The 21,776-nt window shown below is 24.7% G+C and overlaps 1 protein-coding gene and 1 pseudogene across 1 annotated transcript; one reads left to right on the top strand and one right to left on the bottom strand.

Moving 5' to 3' along the window:
* Positions 1-8,434: 8,434 nt before the first annotated feature.
* On the bottom strand, positions 8,435-9,040 carry LOC145829083 (smad nuclear-interacting protein 1 pseudogene; annotated as a pseudogene).
* Positions 9,041-11,159: 2,119 nt separating this feature from the next.
* On the top strand, positions 11,160-18,518 carry LOC145829081 (protein FAM200C-like). The gene is made up of 3 exons (XM_082936813.1): positions 11,160-11,268; positions 16,971-17,491; positions 18,051-18,518. The coding sequence occupies exons 1-3, from the start codon at positions 11,160-11,162 to the stop codon at positions 18,516-18,518; spliced, it is 1,098 nt and encodes a 365-aa protein (XP_082792939.1).
* Positions 18,519-21,776: the final 3,258 nt, after the last annotated feature.

Below are 21,776 nucleotides of genomic sequence, written 5' to 3'. Positions count from 1 at the left end.
TTATAGATAACTAAATTAGTAGTTATGTATGTGTTAAGAATAAGTGTTTCAAAATAGATTTTAAGAGTAAAATCATAAACATGTATGTAATAAATATGTATGAAACACACGTGTATAGATAATATTTATATTGTCCACAAACAGTTAGAACATAAAAAAAAATCCTGAGGGACATTTTAGCCTTAGATGTTTTACTAATTTAATTTGAATTGTTAATGTAGACCAGGGGTCGGCAGCCTTATGTGACTGGCGGGGCAATTTTCTTAAAAAAATTTGCTAGCGGGCCGCACTATTTGGAAAAAAAACTTTTGAGGGCCGCATTTATCTAAAAGAATTCTAGTAATCAGTAGAAAAATATTTTTTAAGATCAAAAATATAACAAATTAAGTAATATTTGACCATTAATAAAGAGTATGTATTGAATAAAAAGCATAAATGTAAGTTTTTACCAGAAAAAATATAATTTTTATAAAATGTATATTTTTTGCTGAAAAGGAGCTCGCGGGCCCCAGATTTTGACTTAAATGGCTGCATTTGGCCCGCGGGCCGCAGTTTGCCGAACCCTGATGTAGACCATCCAACAATAAAATGTTTAATTTCTTTTAAACTAGATAACTTTTATCAACATAAATTTTGAACACAAATTATATATTGTCTTACTTTTACAAAATCGTTTTGATCATACGTACTTATTGTTTTTTTTTTATAATACACTTAAATGTTTTATTAAAAAATATAGAATTTTACCAAAAATTAACTGAAAAAAAAATTAAACGGCTTAAATAGTTAAATATTTGACAACCTTGCTGCTTTTGAGAAGAATTTCCATAAAAGAAGAAACAAAACTATTTTTTTTAAAGAACTTAAATTGTTAAAATCTTATTACAAGTTTTTGCTACAAAGCTAAAATCATCAATTTTTTGTTTTCAGAAGAAAAAACCTATCTTTTCTCGAAATTGTAGTCTTTTGAGAATAAAAAGTTATGGGTTCTTTTATGATACTTGTATTTTTCTAAGAACACTACCAAGTGTTTGTAAGTATATTTCAATACAAAAAGCTTTAATAAACAACTAAATATTTTTTTTTTAATTTTGTATTTTTTAAAACCAAACTTATGACTCTAAATGATGCAGAGACTCTTCTAACGTTCTGGTATTTTCTACGTTAAAATGAGAAAAGAACTCAAAAAAAAAAGAGCTCAAAACATGTTATCTTAGTCCTATGTTAATTAGCCACAACTCTGTTCTATTAAGAAAATAGTCCAAACTTTAACATCTTGTCCTATGATATTATTTATTCTTTATAATTTTTTACAATTTAATAAATTATAAACTATCTAGTGATAACGACCTTAAATTAGTCTGAAAAAAACTTAGTCATATAAAAATTTGTATTAAAATTTATCCTGTTAAAATCAGTTAAATTTTCATTCTCATCAGAGGCGTAGAATAATAATAGTTTTGAAGATTATATTTAGAATTTTAAATTTACAGTTTGTTTTGAAAAAATGTTAGGTCACTAAAAACTTTAAACTTTTATTTATTATTAACATTAAATAAGTTTATTACCTGTATTAAACATTTTAGAACTTAAAACTGCTTATGAAAAGTTTAAAAGAAAACAGTCTCTTGTAATATAATTTTAATATTGTTTCTTTGCTAGTTGAACTTACTTTTGCTAAGTCCTAAATATGATTCTATAAAATTGCTATATTAAAACTACGAGCTTTAAGATATATATCTAAGTTTAAAAACACTTGTTAAGTTTTATGGGTTTTTTTTTTGTACTTATCAGACTTATCATTATGTATAATTAAAAATAATAGTTAAGCAATACTATACGCAATAACAATAATACCGTTTATATCTTTGAAACGAAAATATTTATAATCTTAAAAATCTTAGATGGCTATATTATTGATAAGTATGAAAAATTAAGAAAAAAGGTTGGTGGTTTTTTTTTAAAAGATAATTAAAAAAATAAGGCGAGTACTAAAACTATATTTGTTTATAAATTATCATTAATGGTTACACGGCAAAACAAACTTCTTTATTAACAAAGAATTAATGAAAAAGTAGTGTAAAGATTTTTATTTCAAAAAATTACATACATAATACATATTGTAATACAGGTAATATCGTAGTGGCTATTTCAATGCAAACTGTGTTAAGTTATTTAAATAACAAAAAACATTAAATGCAACTTAAACTGTAAAAAAATTGTAGTTAGATTTATTTTGAAATAGTCGTCAACTCAATATGGTTTTAAAAAAAGTGTTTTATAGTCAGTGAGCAATACTTGTTAGAATAATTTTTTTTTGGTTGACTTGTTTTAAAAATGTCTAAGAGAAGGCAGAATTTCGTAAATAGTACAAAAAACTAAAAAATATTTTCTTTTTAAATTGTATTAAAACAAAAAGTCAATTTTGTTTTATGTTCAATAAAAAAATTAAATTCAACTTTTTTTTCAATATTTTATGAAACTAAATTATGATCCAGATTACTTAAATGGATCGAAATTTGATAAATTTTAAAAACTCTTAGAATTTAAAAATATATTATTGTAAAGAAGTGAAACATATTAACGTAATATGTATATATATATAGAAATAAAATGTTTAGTAAAGTACAAACCCAATAAATCTTTGAATGAAAAACTAATAAAATGTTCATAAAAACTTTAAGCTAAAAAAAACGTTTCAATAATCTAAATACAGTATAAGTTTTAGTATTTAAAACGTAATTTGAAATAAAAAAGTCAGTTGTGGACACTTATAGAGATTACAAAAACTCCAGTTTTTTTGTTAGTTCATAGTTTGAAAGTAATACTCATTAAATTATAACAATTTTTAGTTTAAAATCTCTACAGAGATTTTATTCAAAATCCAGAAGTTCTTTTGTTTTCTAATTTCAATAAAGTTATAATTAAAAAAAATGTTAATCGTTTAGCATTAAAAACTTCGTTAATTGAAAATTATTTTAAATGAACACTTAGCACTTTTTAATTTTTAAAAAGCTACTTAAGGCGAATTTAAGCATAGATTATCTTTAGACTTTAGCACAACTAAGTTTTACTGGTAAGTACTAGTTTTAAACTACAAAATAAAATTTATACTTCAATTCTGTAATATCTTTATTATTTATACCTTACTCAGTAACTAAACCGACTTAAAATGTTTATTAGAATGGTGTATTAATAAAAATGTTTATTATTTAAGTAGACTCTTACACAATTAAAGATAGCTTTTTACAAAAAATACTCCGTTACGAAAAATAACATTGTGTTATCTCACTAAGGCTATACAAGATAATATTAAAATCACTTATAGATATGTTAGTAGAAATTATACATTAAGAACCGAGAAGATTTTTTCTAATAAAAAGTAAGAGTACTACAGAATTGCTATTAACACTTTTATTTTATCAAAAGCTCAAGTATACAAACAAACTCTTAGTTTTGTTATATTTTGATATAACAACTAAGAATAATTTTTTTCATTTGAGTTAGTAAGCTAATTATTTTTCTTAATCACTGGTCTCATAGTAATTAAGTGTTAAAAAGTACAATTACAGTTATTCAGCTAATTTATTTATTTTTGTCAAAAATAAAAGCTAGACTTCGAGGCCGTATCGTATTGACGTATCGGTTTTTTTTTTATAGTATATTATGTTACAATAGTATAAACAATTAACAGATTTTTTTCATTAAAATCTGAAATAACTTAAGGCAAACTTTTAGCCAATAATTACAAATCAACTAACAGCATTTTAAAATTATAAATATTAGAAGGCTTACAAAAGCCTTCTTTTTAGTAATTGATAATAAAAGATTTTAGTTGTAATGTGATTTTTAAATTAAGTATGTACTTGAAACATACTGTCGGTACAGTTTTGAATAGTTTTAACATTGTTTGACTTTAAAAAATTCGTTATGTCACAGCAACTTTAAATTGTATGCTTTTAATTATATTTTCTATGCAAAAAAGTTAAAACTGTTACTACAAATAACAAAAAAAAAACAGCTTTTTACATTTTAAACCATTCAGTTTTGGAACGAATCACTTTAGTTCACCAAAATATACTTAATAGCAAAAGTGATGGTAACTAAATTAGATATAATTTGAGTTATTAATTTGGTTTATGTATGTATAATAACAGTAACTTCAGCTACATTAGGTTAAATTGAAAGCTGAGAATCATTTCAACTCCATTGTTTAAGCTATTTATCTAAGCTAGGGGTGGTCAACGTACGGCCCGCGGGCCGGATCCGGCCTGCAGAGTGAAAATGACCGGCCCACAAGCGAAGTGACATACTCGCATAAGGTCAATACTACAAATTTTTTATAAAACTTTGCATCATATTTTTATAAATTAAAACTTTATGCTATTTATCTATACAATTACGATACTAAATTTTGAAACAAAGTTTAATGATACTAACTTAAATCTATTAGCTTTTTTTGAGAGATCTTTAATACGACTTATTACTTCAGTTTGAAGCTGTCTTATAGTGTTATAGTCTTATATAAAGTATACCAGCTTACACTAGTTTAAATAAAAGTTCAAATTGCTACGGATATAATTTAAGTATTTAAGAAGTCATTTATTAAACATTTATATCAAACTATTATGTTAAAATTAATGTTACGTCACCATGAACTTGACTGATTACTTAATATAACATAATCTCATTTTGAACTTATTTTAATTAAAGAAAGTTATTTAAAAATATTTTAGAACTTTTAGTTAACTAGATGAATAAATCTAAACATTTTTTTAGTTTATATATATGGTAAAAATTAATGTTGTTTATAAAGCATTAAATATTACTTTTTTAAAACTCTAAAAATGTGTAGTAAGCGTTAAATTCTATTCTTGAAACTTAAAACTGTATATATTCATTTTATTAAAAGGATTGCTTAATTTTCTTTAAACATCAGTTTCGTATGTAGAACTTTATATAAATTTATTCACCAGTTCACACCAGTTAAAATTTGAAGAATAAGAGTGGTTCAAAAAAAGTGTTTTACTTAAAAACATACTTAATAAGTTTATGTGTTTAAAAATAATAATGTTGCAGATTGATCGTGAAGTTTTAAGTATGAATGTTATCTTTATTTTAATTTATATAAAAGCTAAAATTTTAATTTGCTAAATTTTTTTTAATTTGTCATAAACGAATTGCTTATTACTAAACATTATATTTTATAACCTTAATATTTTTATTAGTATTAGAATCAGCTGATGATTAGTATTAGAATGGCAGAGATGCCACAAAACCTGGAACCCTAGAAAAACATTGAACTTGACTAATACGGTTAAAAAACCTAGAATTTGAGAAATTTTGAAAACAAAGCTACAAAAACTTATAACTTTGAATAAAATCACTAAAAGTCCTACAAATATCTGAAATTTAAAAAAACAAAATAGATCCAAACACGTTTACTTTTTAAAACCTAGAGAAAAATTGCAAAAAAACATTGGCAACCCTGGTGGCTACTATACCACTTAGTGATATTTAATATTTGTTATAAAATTAACTTAAATTTTGTTTAAGACTATTTTTTAGTTAACATTATTTTATTTTAATTAATAGGTTAGGATTTGTTTAGATAAAATTTTCAATCTCTTTATTACAATTGTGTGCTTATAAGCAGATATTTCTCCAAGGGTTAAAACAATAATTAAAAAAGTTATTATTAAGATAATATTTAAAAATAAGTCTTTATATTTTTTCTATTTTTTAAACCTGTGTACCTGAGGGCAGATATTTTTTAAGTATTTAATGTATTTAAATTAAAATGTGTTAAATTTACTTATAAAAAGTCTGCTTTCTTTTCCATAACAATATACCTTTCTAAACTTGAACTACATCAAACAGTGATAATTACACTTTGTTAATAATTTATACTCACCTAATTCACACACTTAAGTAGTTAATTATACAATATATGACAAGTCAATATAAACAGTATGTGGTTAAACACTGAATTAAATAATTTAGTTTAATTTAAATAAACAACTGTTTAAGTTTGTTCAATATAGCAATCATTTATAATAAACACTTCTAACTGCAGGGTTACCAAAAAAAACTTGAACCCTGGAAAAACCTTATTTCAAGAGATTAAATTTCAAAACTCTGGATAAAAATTGAATTTGAGAAAATTTGAAAAAAATTGAATTTTGATGAATTCACAAATAACCTGGAACAACTTTGAAATTTTAAACAATAATTTACATCTAAAGTAATAAAATTTAAATTTGACACAAATATCTATCATATAAATAAAAAAAATTGTTAACAATAATTCTCAAACAAAATAACACATTTCAAGCTGCTGTACAGTATATTTTCAATGTATTTATACTATAAATACAATTCTCTACCTTAAATTTGATAGACTCACAAACTTGTACTTTTGAAACTCAAATAAGTTCTGAAACACTTTTGGCAATCATGTATAAATGTAATTGTTAAATCATAATGGAACTTAAGAGTATATTTTTCATATAAACTTCAACCAGAATTATTATATAATTCGCCTTTCCTTAAACTGGTTAAAAAAATACTTATTATTTATAAAGTGAATAGATATATGAGTGAAATTCACAAAAGTGAAGAATAATTGTCCTATAATAATATATAGATGCCTCTTATACGTATATTTTATTAAAATATTTTCAGTAGTGTAAACCAGGACCATATTAAAGTTTTATCCCACAAAATATTTTCTTTTAAAAATTTTGTAATTTTGAGATTTTTTGTTTAGTACTTACTTTAAAATAAAATTACAGTTTAAATAATTTAGTACAAATTTTTGCAAGACTTTTTAGTTTTGCAAATTTTAAACTTTTTTATAAACAGTGTAAACTATTTTTTTAGTGATTAATATACAACTTTTAATACTTTATTTATATTGATTAAGTACCATCTGGTCAATAAAATAAGCAAAGTTTAAATTATTTAACAAACTTTTAATAAACAATGTTAGTTTAGAATTTTTTGAAAAGCTAAGGCTAGTTTTGATATTATTCCTTTATTTCATGTTAGTTCTTTTCCACTTTAAATCTTAGTTAATCTTTAATTTATCTAATTCATATTAACATAATATGTTAAATATTTTGGTTTTGTTAGGATTTTGAGCTTAGTAAATGTTAAATTTTTCAGCTTAGGCTCAAATTAACTATTTTTTTACAATTTTACTAAAACCCAGGCTGCCTATATTGTTTTAAAAGAGTTATTACCCTTCAAAAACAGTATTTTATTTAATTCTTACATGATCATCTTAAACTAAAAAACTAACACATCTTAGCAAATAATAACTCAGTTAAAGACACTGTTTATATTTTGACAATCTTTTAAAAATAGATTGCTTTTTTAAAGGACACAATAACTTATTAAGTTGACATAGAAAAAAACTTTTTAATTTAATAATAATAAAGTAAGCAAAAAATTAATTAGAATTAATTTAGTTGCAGATCTTAGTTCAAGTTGTAAAAAGTAGTAAGCAGGGTTGCCAAAATTCCGGATCCTAGAAAAACCTGAAGTTTCACAATTAAGACAAAAAACTAAAAAAAATTGGAATTTAGAAATAAAAAAAAATCTTGAAAACCTAATTTTTCAAAGAAAATTCACTTAAAATAGTAAGAAATGTTTTCAATACAATACTGATTTCTGATAAAATATATACAAACATTTGAACTAAATATAAAAGAATTAAATAATTTTGCAAATTGTTAGACATTTCTATGTTATTTCAAAAGAGAGACAATTAAAAATTGAAAAAAAATTAGTATATCTGATTTAATTTCTAAAAATAGTTTGTTCTTAAATACTTTTGAATGTTTTAATTTTTTTTTGTCATACAATTAAAGTTTTAATTTGGCTTAATTTTTAGTTAATGGATTTATGTGATGTAAAAACAAATATCAAAAAATTACAAAAGTTTAAGTAAAAAATGTTTTGTTGCTCTTCAAAGTTTTAGAATTTGCTAATTTTTGGTCCATTTTTACTGCTGTTATTACATTAATATCTATTTTACTGAATAACTTTTTTACATATTATTAGCTGCTCTACTGATTAAAATAGCTGACAATATACATTTTTTATAATTATTTTGTTTTTACTATACATATACATCGTTAATAAAAAAAGTGCAGTATTTCATGAAAAGTATAATAAAAAAATTTAAATTAAATAAATATTATTACAATAAATATTACATATACTATCTAACTCTAAATAAATAAAGTTTATTTACATAAAAGACAGAAGCTTGTTGTAAAATTACACTTTTATTAAAATCACTATTAAACAAATACTATGCCATTTGATACTCAATAGGACATAGGAATTTATAACAATATACAAATACACTAATTAATGCAAAATCTTCAACAACACAATTTAAAGTATTCACTTCATCATTAAAACTTTAGTCACCATTTATAACAATATAATCCCTTTGTGATAGACCGAATTGTAGGTTATCTTTTTCTTTTAATTCGTAGTATCTTCTTGGTTTAATTTTGTCCCCATTCAAAAAAGTTCCATTTGTGCTGTTGAGGTCGAATATATAAGGCAGGACGACCTTTTTTTCAACACCGCGTATTTTTCTATTCACTGCTCTGTATTGGAATACGCAGTGTTGCTTGCTTACTGATGGGTGATGAATTGGAATATCGCAAATTCTTGAATTGCTTCCCATCAAAAAAGCGCTTTGTCGGTGCATGTGAAGAGGTTTAAAATGTTCATCATTTCTGAAAACGTACAACCTCCATTTTGTCTTTGACATTGAGGCCTCCGGAGGCTCGTTGTAATTTATAACGACGCCCTTGTAAGTATTGGTGTCAGCAGTGAGGTTTCCACTTAATCCTAGGTTTGGCTTTTCTCTCTTGAAAAGTCTCTTGATATCTGACTGAGGATTCTCCATTACTGTTGATGATGATGATGATAGTTTTAATCCTGCTTTTGTTTGAAGTTGCTTGTGAGGACTTCTTTTTCCGGTCGACTTCACTGTTGTTTGTCTTGCGCGTGTCATTGTGAAATGATTAGTTTTAAATGAATACCAAGTTTATAAACAGAAAGTATAAAAATTACGGACTTTAACATAGTTGCCCACTAGTGGCGCAAAAGATAAATTTATTTTATTTTGTTAGATTACCAGGGACTAAAACTGTTCTTAAATTTTACAGTCAATAAATTTCATTACATTGATATGCTATCCGAATTTGTTTCATTGGAAATTTATTAGAAACTAGTCATACATTTTTGTAATCAATACTTAAAATTTTTAACTATAATGATAAAATGTTCATTTGTTTTAATTTAAACTATTTTAATTGGATAAATATGTGACTATTTATAATAATGTGGCAATTGTGTTTTGAAGCCAGAACAGAACAAGTGATTTAAAAAATAAATCATTTTGAGCATGTAATAAGTGTTAGATTGTTTTAAGTGAAACTGTCATGCTCGAGTAGATATATGGCGATAATATAATATGAATTTGAAAAACATGTAAAGGAATAACCGTTTTATGTTACTTGACATTTTTCTACTACAAAAAAACATATGTTTTCATTCTCAACACCATCTATACTAAACAAATAAAATCACTTTCGCTCTTGACAATTATCAACTGCTGCAAGAGAATTTAATGCCACGTCTAAATAGTAAATACAATGCTAAAAAACCGAAAATACCCAGTTGTAATAAAAACAAAATTTGTTTTGAAAATTTTTAATGGATATTATACTTTTTTTTTATTAGTCTAATTTTGATGATAAGAAAAATAATAACTTAAAAAGTTAAACAAAAGTTTTATTGCCAAAAAGTTTACTTTTAATCCATTTGATTTTCAAAGATCCTCTTATGCACAATCTCAACTTTTATAATGTGAACAACTTTAGATATAAAACATAAATAATGTGTCTTACTATCTCTGGACAAAAGTTTTATTTTAAATACATTCTTACATAATACAAAAGTCAAAAACACAAGTTTTGTTAAAAACTAATTTATAATTATATTTGCTTGAAAGCCTAAAAATTTAAAGTTGGTTTTCAAATAGAATTTAATGGAGTTAGAATTTTGTAACTAAAAATTTGATTTTGTTTATTGTTCTACTCTTGGTTTTGCAAATTCAAATAAAATAGTTTTAAAAGTTCATTTAGACTACTAATCTATTACGGCACACCAAATTTTTAAAATTATGTCTGAAAAAATAATATTAAAGCTGTATTTTTTTTTTATTATTAAAATCTTTTTAATATAAACATTTTGTTTCTAATCATTTTTGCTGCTCCTAAGTTGTTTTTATGTATAAATGTGATTTATTGGTTTTGATCTTAAAACCTACTACATAACTTTAAATAATTTTTTATGTCATTAATACCGTACAAAAGTTATCTAACTTTGCAATTATGAAATTTTTCTAGTGTACTTTCTGCTTGATTACAAGTTATACTTTCATAAGTATATATAGTATATAGGTTGTATGTAAATATGAGAAAAGATTTAAAAATATTTAAAACACTAATGTACAAAAATTAGAAGATAGAACAACATCGTAAATAAATAAAAAACTGCTCAATCAATTCATCTCAACTAAAGTTTTAAAAAAAAGTAACTTTACTGGTATGATTATTTCATAAAATCTATAAAAAGGAATTAAAATTAGCCTGAGCGTGAGGTAACCTAGTTTTTAAATTTAATATAATTTCAAAATTAATTGCTACCCAGAAAAACAAATTTAAAGTTTTGGTCACATAATTTATTGTAGCAGTCTAACAGACATGCTCTGTTATAAATTGAGAGAATTGGGAAAAAGGGGTTGTTAAAGCACTATATATACTACGCATGAACGATTACGTCGCTTTTTATCGCGTGCGCTTCTTGATCGCATAGACGATACAGAATAAAAGTCATTGTTTTACTTTCGCTAGTTTTTAGTCTTATATTATACTTGTGTTCATTTACTTACGATTATAAAGTATTATTTGTGTTTTATATTTTACGTTGTGAGTTCTTTTAATAAATAATTGTGTTTATACATTTTTGTTGTTTTAGTTTATACTACTTGACCATTCATTCGCGGTATATCAATCGATAAGATGCGCGACATGAATTCAAAACAAGTTGTAAAAAAGTTGGTAAAAATGACAACTCGCTTTGAGTCAGCCAACGCGCCTGACCCCGTTGTTAGCGAAACAGAGAAGTCTCGACCGCCGGCTCCGTCTAGGGAAAGTACCGAAGAGCCGAGCGATCGTCAAATTATTTAAAAAAATTAAAACTTTAAGTTATTTTTTTGTTAAATCATCTTTTATCTGTTTAAAATTTAATAGAGTCCAATAAGTTTTTTACTCGCTGATTAAATACAGTTTTATTTGAGCTGAAAAATTGAGCACTTTTAAGTGCTTGAAAAAAGTAAAGAAAATTTTGTGATGTAAGTGATCAAAGTCTGTTTGCTTTTAAAGTTCCTAATAGAAGGCGCAAACCAAAAACACAAAAAAAGATTATTTCACTAAACATTTATTTTTCCTACATTTTTCAAATAACCCATTTCGAATTTTTCACAGAAAGTCACTTACTTTAATCATAATTTATTAATTGCAAGAATTATTTTAATTTTCGAAAACGAAAATTTAGTTTTTAAAACTGCCTATTTTATTTTTTTTTTATCTAAAATTTTTATTTTTTATAATTTTAAAATAAAAAAAAACAAATGCTTTTTATATAAAAAAAATCTTAAATTGAGAGGTTTAAATTAAATATTCTAGCTAATAAATGAAGGAAAAGAACAATTTTAACTGAAACTTTTAAATTCAAAAAAAAAAAAAAGATAATAAACAAATATACAACAATGTATAGGAGTTTTTGTAGAATAATATCTATAACCCAAAACTAATATCAAATTTAGATTTTATTAAAACTGACTTATACTATAGTTTTGCAAAACTAAACAATTTTTCTATCTCATAAATGAAAACTAGCAATTTCAGAGCAAGATTGTTTAATCTACTACATACCTAATTTATAATTGATTGGTAAATCATACTACTAGTTTTTTTTTTCATTTGTCCAAATATTTTCAAGTGCTTTAGTAGTCTAAAATTTTCTATTTAAAAACTTAATTCCAATTAGATCATGTTTGCCACACATTAAGCCTAGTTTGTTTTTGCTATTAGTTGTAAGTAAAGAGTCAGTTTATTTTATCTTTTTTAAAGTGGCAACTCTTGCACATACTAAAAATTCTGTACTTTTGAATTTTTAACAAAGTTTTAACTTTTTTTCTAATGTTATAAAATAAAATAACATGTAATAGTAATATTTTTCTTTGTTTATGCTTATGTTATAAGCTATGTAGTGATTAATAAATCAAACATTTAAATGTTAAATATAGATTTAGATAATACTAAAACTGAATAATGTTTTTAGAATTAAAAAAGATTCTACTTATACATATATTTTGATTATTACTATTAATTTTTTTACTATTTCTTTTGATTTAATGTTTTTTCTTTTTATTAATAAATTTTTTTGATATGCATATTTTTTTATCACTTTTACTCCTAAACCTTACCAACGGTCAGTAACTTTTTTTTACTTTTTTATTAGTTTATTTTTAGATTATTTTTATTTACTTTTTTCAGTTATATGTTGTTTATTTTCTTATTTTTTATTTTATTTTCACTACCACTTTTCCCTTACCTTTACCCTCAGTTAGTTTTTATTTTCAATTTATTTAATAATATTTAATATATTGTTTATTTTTTATATTAAAAAAAAAATTACTCTCGTTCAAAAATAACCATCGTGCAAAAAAAGATTTCTCGTGCAAAAATGCAAACATAACCTACTTTAAACTTTATTAACCTGAAAAATTTAATGAAACCCTACAATTTCTAAAAAGAATAGTATTATTTGACAGATTTTATAAATTTTAAAAAATTTCAAACAAAAGAGTAAAAAGTATAAACAAAAGTTGTAACTTTCGTGATCTTTTCAAGTACTTTTAAAAATTATCTAAAATTTTTACAGTTGTATATAAATTTTAAAGAAGAATAATTTTTGATTTTTTATTAATATTGGACTCTTTTTTTTATTAGAAGTGATCGTATATAATTTATATAAATATTTTTATAAATAAAGCTTTGAAATTATTGTACTTCTAAAGTTAAATAGTATGGAACATTATTTGATAATCATTTGTTTCTTAAAAATAAAACAGTAGAGAAAAAACATAAGTCGGAAACTTTATTGGCGTAAAGTAAAGTTAAAATCATAAATAATTTTATAACACTTATAACTTTAAACTTTATTATTCAAAGTTTACTTCGAGCTATTATTAAGCCAATATCAAGAAAATTTTAAGCATCACAGGAATTCAAAATGCACTAACTATCATATCACGGTAGGGCAAACTCTACAACTATCACGTCACAGTAGTTCACAAAACTACAACTACCAAATCACAGTAGATTGCAATACTTCAACTATCACATCACAATAGATTGCAACACTACAACTATCATCACATAACAGTAGATTATAACTATACAACTATCACATCACAGTGGATAGCAACTATACAACTATCACATCACAGTAGATCGCAATTATACAACTATCACATCAAAGTAGATTGAAACAGTACAACTATCACATCACAGTAGATCTCAATTATACAACTATCACATTACGGTAGATTGCAACACAACAACTATCGCATCAGAGTTGATCGCAATTATACAACTATCGCATCACAGTAGATCGCAACATTACAACTATCAATTCACAGTAGATTGCAACAATACAACTATCAATTCACAGTAGATTGCAGCACTAGAATTATTGAATCTATTTGTATTGTTATAACTCTGTTATAAACACAAGACTAATAAGTTTCGTGATTTATATTAATTTCTAATGTTGAACTTATTGACAAAAGTTAAAAAAATATTTTCGTATAACAAATTGTGGAAACATTGTTATGAACACACTTAAACTTTTAAAACTTGAAAATATCTTAATGAAGATTAGTATAGAAACATAAAACTATATTTTTTATCCAAAAAATATACTACTCCCTAGTTTTTGTTTTTAAATGTCAGTTAAGAACTTAGTTATGTAAGGTTGTAGCCAGTTGTACTTGTCAAGGTAGCTAAATAAATAAATCAACGAATTAACACAAGTGTTATTACGCTGATTTTAGGGAAGCTTAGTATTACATCTTAAGGGGCTAAAAGCTCGATTTATTGGTTGATAAATTAATTTTTTACCTTAGAGTGGAACTTCATAGTATATTTTTATAATAAAGTTATTGCTTTCTACAAAAATAACTGTCCAAAAAAAAAGCGAAGATTCACCGAAATTCGAACTCGGAATCTCCTGTTTACGAGACAGGCGCTTTAACAAACTAAGTCTTGACGCTACTTGAGAAAATACTTATAGTTCGCGATTTATAAAAACTTTTCACTATTACGTCACATATTCACCGCTGTACAGCATAGGTAGGAGTAAAATGGTAACAATATCGTCCATACTCAATTTTAACCCGCCTGATTTCTTTCCTAATCAATTCCCACCCAAACCATATACAACCTGAATAATTCCCGACCAGATCAAATTACCCCTACCGATCGATTACCACCTGAATCAATTCCCACCCGAAAAATTTCTAATTTACAACCGAACTAAAAAGTCTAAAACTAAATAGCAGTAATCATAATGTAATGTGAAATTTTCTAAAATCATTATTAAAAAATTAATTATTAATCGCAGGTGAATTAAACTTTGATTACTTTAGATCAGGGTTTCCCAAAGTGGGCCAAGTGGCCCCCTTGGGGGCCATTTGAGGAAGTCAGGGGGCCATAAGCCGTAAAGGGGCCAAAGGGGGGGCCATGACTAGAAAAGGGGCCATAAGGGAGCCTTTTCAATTTTTGGCCGTCTTTGAAAATTACGTAAATTTTTGCAACAGCAATTTTAGAATTTTAGTTTTTGGCCCTGGGTTTAGATTTAAAATCCACTTTGTGTAAGTTTATTCTAGAAATAGCTTTAGTGCTTAGGTCAGATAACTCATTGTAAAGTTCAATCTTTTGCCAATTTTAATTACAGTATATGTTTACTTTACAGTTTCAACCCATTAAATTATGAAATTTACAGTCTAAAGATGTTGCTTAAAACAAAGTTAAACATCAGCTGCTCAGTTTTTAAGTAATTTAAAACAGTTCAATTTTATAAGGTAATGTGAATTGTTAGATTAATAACTTATCTTATATAGAGAGATAGTTATTTGTGTATCAAAACTGCAACTCCTACTTGATTCAACATGCCAACCAGGCAATCTCATCAAGTGTATTTTAAGTATGTTTTCATATATTTATACTCATGTTTTAGAAAACAATATTTTATTAAAACTAGTTGTATTTAAAGTTATTCTAAATTTACAATATGATGAATCAGCAAAAAAAAAAGTTGTTTTTCATGTTATTTTTTATTTTATTTATTAAAGCTTTATTCTTTGATTAATTTCAAATATGTATGGGTAAAGTGGGATAGGGATAAGGGTATAAAAAAAAATAAAGCTTTAAAAAAATACATCGATTCTGTAAATATGCATATCAGACTGACCTTTAAGTATACTATTCATTAAATTTTAAATTGTAAGTTCTTAGAATATTTAATAACTAACATAAAACATAACTTTTCAAAATTCAATAATGTAAACAACCTTTTTTTAAATGTAGATTCTAACTTAAATTAATATAGAAGTTTTTTTTTTATGGTTGCCCCTATAAGTTATAAAATTGTAACTTTTTAGCATATTGCTAATAAAACTATTATATTTTTATAAATAAATGTTGTGTACGTTGGTTTAACTTTTATTTTAAACCAAACCACATTTAAAAAATAATTTTTAGTTACCTTAAAAATTAAGTAGTAGGGTACCATTCTTAACTACCACTCTTAACAAATATTTCCAATAAACTCTGACTAACTCTTTTTTTTTGGTTAGTATGAACCATTTATTATTCTTACACATGTTGCCTTGAGCTTATTTTTTATACAATTTAAACTTAAGATAATTAAGACTTAAAAAAAAGTCAAAAGTTGTTTACAAAATTAATAGTGTGAAGTTCATTACCAAAATGTTTTTCTCCACACTAATCCATTGACCTTAGTTGTAAGTGTTCACATTTTTCTTCCTTACTATTTTTCATCTATTTTTTAAATCCTTACAATAAACTTTGTATATACTTGTTAGTAATGATAAAAGTGCTAATAACCTATTTTATCTATTACCAGTTATAAATGAGATTTTTTTCAAATTATTTTAAGTATATATAAAATGATATAATAAAAAAAACTTAATAATATTTGAAAAGGTTTAAATTTTTTATCACTGAAACCTTGTAAAAAATATAAAAGTTTATTTTCACCTTTTTTTCATTTAATTAATCTCTTTATTTTACAGTAAATTTGAGCAATATTTTAAAGTTTAGTCAAATAAGTATATACATTTTTTTTAAACAAGTCATATGGTGAAATTGAATGTTTTTTAATTACTTCTCAGTTTACTTTACATTACACTTAACATTTTGCATACAGGGTTGCTAAATACTTGGTACACTCAGAATAAACCAGGATATTTTGAAACTTTTGAAAATCTAAGAATGACTCAAGACAGCTTAGGATAACTCAGGGTTTTTTTTAACTCAGACTGACTTAGGATAAGTTTAAATAGAATAATAGACTGAACTATTATTTTGAATTATTAAAAAAAATTAAAGATGCCATTTTCAAATTATAATATTTTTTGGAAAAGTAAAGTTGCTCTTGTAAACTTATAAATTACCCATGGATTGCTCTTTTTATTCTTCATACAAAATTGTTTAAAACTTTTCAAGATATGGCTAAAATAAATTTTAAATTATAGTATTTTTGAAAATAGTTAAAAAAAAAACCAGACCCAAATAACAAGTATGTTCAAAAAAAGTGTACACAAAACATTGATGACGGTGTATTAACTTTATATTACCTGTCTTTAATAATTGCAAAACAAGGGTTACATCACACCATTGGGGTTAAAGCATTTATTCCAGCCATAAGAACAGTACTTGAAAAAGTTCTACATTTCAAAAACATCAGTAATGTTCTACGCATAATCCCATTGAGTAACAACACAGTTAAACGACGCATTGATGAAATGGGAGAACGTGTAGAAAAAAAATTAATTACATTGATGTGTACCAACTTATTTTCCATACAAGTTGACGAGTCTACTTTGCCTGGAAATAAGTGTCTACTTCTTTTATGTGTACGAATGGTAGTTGGTAGCAAAACCTATGAAGAATTAGCTATATCTCAGCTAATGGAAACCCACAGCACAGGCCAACTTGTTTTCAATAAGATCAAAAACTATTTTGAATCTAATAAAATACCTTTAGAAAACATCATAGGTATTGCAACAGATGGTGCTCCCTCCATGGTTGGTAGGCATGTTGGATTAATCACGTTTTTTAAAAAGGTTAATCCTAATTTATTTACAATTCATTGTGTAATCCATAGGCAACATTTAGTTGCTAAAGAATTAAGTAATCATCTACACACCTCATTGAATTTAGTTATTAAAGCTGTGAACAAAATTAAAAGACATGGTTTGCAAACTCGTTTGTTTAAAGAGCTTTGCAATGTCAATGAGGAGGAGTTTGACAACTTAATCATACACACTGAAGTCCGATGGTTATCATAAGGAAACTGCTTGGAAAGGTTCTTAGCAGTTTTTGATACAGTAATTGAATTTTTTCTACAAAAAACAGTGAATTATTAATTAAACTGCAAGAAAGAAAAATTGACATAGCATACTTGTCTGACCTCTATGGAAAGTTTAATGTTCTGAGCAAACTCCTACAAGGAAAAAAATTTTAAATATCATAAAAGTCAAGGCTAGTCTAACCAGCCTTATAAACAAACTGGAACTGTTTGAAAGAAACTTTAAAAAAGATCAATTCTGCCAGTTTTCAAGCTTAGAAAACTTAAAACATCAGCTAAGTAAAGATGAGGTAGAAATTTATACATCCCACTTAAAAGAGCTAAAACTTGATATAGTTTACAGATTTAAAGATATATTTCAATTAAATGTTCCAAACTGGATAGTAAGCCCCTTTGAAGCAAGTCTTGATGAAGTAAAAGTTGAATTACAAGAAAAGTTCATCGAACTAGTTGCTGATCCTGAGATTAAAGTAAAGTTTTTGCGATTTGGGTATGAAAGTTTTTGGTTGCAAGAAAAAGTTAGACAACAATATCTAGATATTTGGGAGGAAATAAGTCTTTTATTCATTGCATTTCCTTCTAGCTATGTAGTTGAAAAAGCTTTTAGCTCAGTTATAAATGTCTTAAATAAAAGATCAAACTTAGACATATCCAAAGGAGGAGACTTGAGGTTGTATCTAACTGAATTAAAACCAAACATAGAGAAGTTAGCCAGTAGTTATCAAGCTCATCCTTCACATTGAATTTTAGGAGGAGACCAAACTTACTGTAAGTTTTTTTTAATACAAGAATTAGTAAATGTTTTTATTCGAAATAGATGTTTCTAGTGTACATTTATAAAAAAAGTTTTATATATAATTTTGCAGTTTGATATTGTTATGTTTATAGTATTTGAAATAAGCTTTTCCAATATACCTATGAACAAAAAGAATTAACTATATGAGTTGCTTTTTTTAAATAGCTTAAAATATTTCAATCTGGTTTAAAAAAGTTAGAAAAAAGTTACAGCATAGTTGTCTAAAAATTATAAAAATGTTATTATATACAGAGAGATTTGTCATTATATATATAACATTGATTAAAGTATTCTAATCAAGCAAACATTTTTTTTGATTTTATAACACATTACTTAGTTTACTGGTTGAAATGTCAAGAGTTTTTTTTTTTTTGATTATTTATTTTTAAGTACAAATTAAATCAGATTTTAATTGTTTTTTGACTCATTCTAAAAATAATTCTTATATTGATTTTATATAATTATAGTACTATTCATATATAAGACCACATAGAATGTTTACTTATGAATTTAAATAGAATTGTTTTTTACAGTTTTAGTTCAGCTTTTATTTAACCAGTATGGTTGCCACACAATCAGACCACCTCAAATGTTTTGAAATTAAAAAAATTAACTCAAGCTGGTTTGAACTTGAAAGTTTTATTTTAAATTTTCTTATTTGTCACATTTTTTCTTATTTTTATACTTTTAAGCATTTCTTTTTCAAAATTTTGGCTGTTAGTTTTTTTTTTCAAATAATGACCAGGTCAGTTTTTAATCAGTCGTGATGATTTTACTTTATTTTCAAGAGTGGCAACCCTCACTTAATTAAGACCAGTTTTTTTCTTGTTAAGTTATCTTAATTAGGTATTTAAAATAGCTAGATTTATAAACTAAGTACAAATTCAACAGTCTTTAGCAAGCGAACTAGCCACATCAACTAGTCTACAGCAACGTAACTAGACAATCCAGCAATTAACACCCTAACAAGCAGATTGCCTATCCAGAGAAAAGTGTCATCTAATTTTATAACTCGATTATGTTTTATGTTTGTTAAATAAACTAATACTTTCATTGTCCTGTACAAGACGTTAAACTGTATCCAAGTAGTGTACAACGCGATTACCGAAAGGTTTTTTCAAACACTAGTACATTGGACTAAGTATTTTTGAGTTCTTTTTTTTCATTCCACAGAATATTAATTTCTATGCAATTTTTATTTTACAACCATTAAAAATATCAAAATGTTTTTGACCAACGTTTCATTTTCTAAATTTGATATATAAGGTACGAATTAAATTATTTAATTTGTTGCAACTAACATTTGCAAAGACATTTCAAATTAATAAATTGTATTTATTCCAAGTTTTTATTGTGATAGAGTGGCTTTTATTTAAACAACATTTTTGTTACTAAGAAATTTATTTATTACAACCAGATGTAATGTCAGCGTCAGAAGCGAATTAAGAATTTGAATGAGTCACCTTAAAAATTCAAAAATAGAGTCTTTTAGTAACAGTGGTATTACGCTGAATTTATTAGAATGCACCTATTCGTTTTTAAACGAATAAAAAATGAGCACAATATAATTTTGTGAAGCCATATTGTAGGGGGGCCATGGCCTTTTAAATTTACTCGAAGGGAGCCATTAGAAAAAAAGTTTGGGAAACCCTGCTTTAGATTAACATGTTCTAAACCTGTACAAGACTTAGAAATAAATATAGTTCTACTTTATTTTTTATCTTACTAACAATGTTCTCTTTTCAAATACGAAGTATACATTATTTTATGTGAAATTATTATACTAAATAGTCTAATTTAGAAATAAAAACTTATTAAACTAAACAAAAAGTTAAAAAAATGGGTTTTTGGATCAAGTTTTGTTGTTGATTATTCTACTACTAAAAATTTTAATTTTTTTTAAACATTTAGAACGTGTTTTAACTTTTTTTAGCACTAAATTTGCTCAAATAGTTCTAAATATTAAAAATAAATAGAATTATCAAGCTCTAAAACTATAAATAAAACTTAAAAAAACCACGGTTTAATAAAACTGTAAGTCTTTAAAATTTCAAAGTTTTAATTTAATTTATCTTAAACTAAAGAAAAAATAAAAAAAATAAATTTCTTTTTAGAAATTAAGTTTCAAAACTTAATTAAAATGTTTAAACGAAAAAAAAATTAAATGTAACGAATTTAATGACGTAGTCAGTTTTTAAAACACCTGGTTCATTTTATTTAATAAATCACAGACGGGCTTTAATAATCTGCAGTAAGAATAAGTTATAGTTTTGAGCGTTATAAACTGGCATATACGTTTTAAAAACTTTATTAATCGTTACTAGTTTATAAAATGTTTTAAAATGATAAAATTTCCAAAAAAAAAATATTTTGATATGTTTTGTAAGGTTCAATATTCTATTAAATATACAGTAAATATTATATAGTACAAATAAAAGAAGTTTTTTGTCATAACTAACAATGTATGTTCTGATTATATTACTTAATTATAAAACTTTAAAATTGTTAATAGACTGCAAAGCTAACTATTTATTTAAAAAATAACAATAAAATTTAAAGTTAATAACTACAAATTATAAAAGTACTAATTAAACCATTAAAATAGTTTTCAAAGTATTTTTAACTTTCTTGAACAAAATTGTAGTCGAAGTCAAGAAGTTACGTAGTAAACATTTTAAAATATTGTTCAATTAATATACAATATAGATAGTACACAGTTTACTACATTACAGTAGTTTAGCAGTAAGATGCTACTTCAGAAAAAAAAAGGTTTGAACTTATATGAATCAGTACACATAACAAAATATTCGAATTTCAGTTTTACAAAAATTAACATATATTTTATTTCAGTTAAAATTCTAATAATGCAAAGAAACTGTACGATAAAAACTTAAATATATTTTTTCTTTTTAAGTTGAAACTTTTACTAACCTATTAATTTTATAATTTTCCTTAATTATTAGCTTTAAACTTGAGGTTTTATTCTGTGGTTTTTTGTTTTATTTTACTTATAAATGCCAGTTTTATTACAAAAATAGCCTAATGTCTTCTTGCATGTTTATATAAAAAACATTACAGATTTTTTCAACTGATGAATTTGTTTGATTTAGTTCAAACGATTAAAATATTATTTTGTTAATAAAATTAAAAAACTTAAATTGACATTTTATTAAAATTTTTAAGTAATTGTATATAATAAAATTTT

Source organism: Thalia democratica, chromosome 2 (genome assembly GCF_965202585.1).
Source record: "Thalia democratica chromosome 2, ktThaDemo2.hap1.1, whole genome shotgun sequence".
Taxonomy (NCBI): domain Eukaryota; kingdom Metazoa; phylum Chordata; class Thaliacea; order Salpida; family Salpidae; genus Thalia; species Thalia democratica.
Note: the sequence above shows the minus strand (reverse complement) of the source record. Positions and strands in the feature narration are given on the sequence as shown.

Coding starts and splice junctions, on each gene's coding strand:
- LOC145829081 (XM_082936813.1), top strand. CDS start 11,160: ATGACAACTCGCTTTGAGTCAGCCAACGCGCCTGACCCCGTTGTTAGC. Junction 11,269..16,970: donor TACCGAAGAGCCGAGCGATC/GTCAAATTATTT, acceptor AAAAAAAACCAG/ACCCAAATAACAAGTATGTT. Junction 17,492..18,050: donor CAGATGGTGCTCCCTCCATG/GTTGGTAGGCAT, acceptor TTAAAACATCAG/CTAAGTAAAGATGAGGTAGA.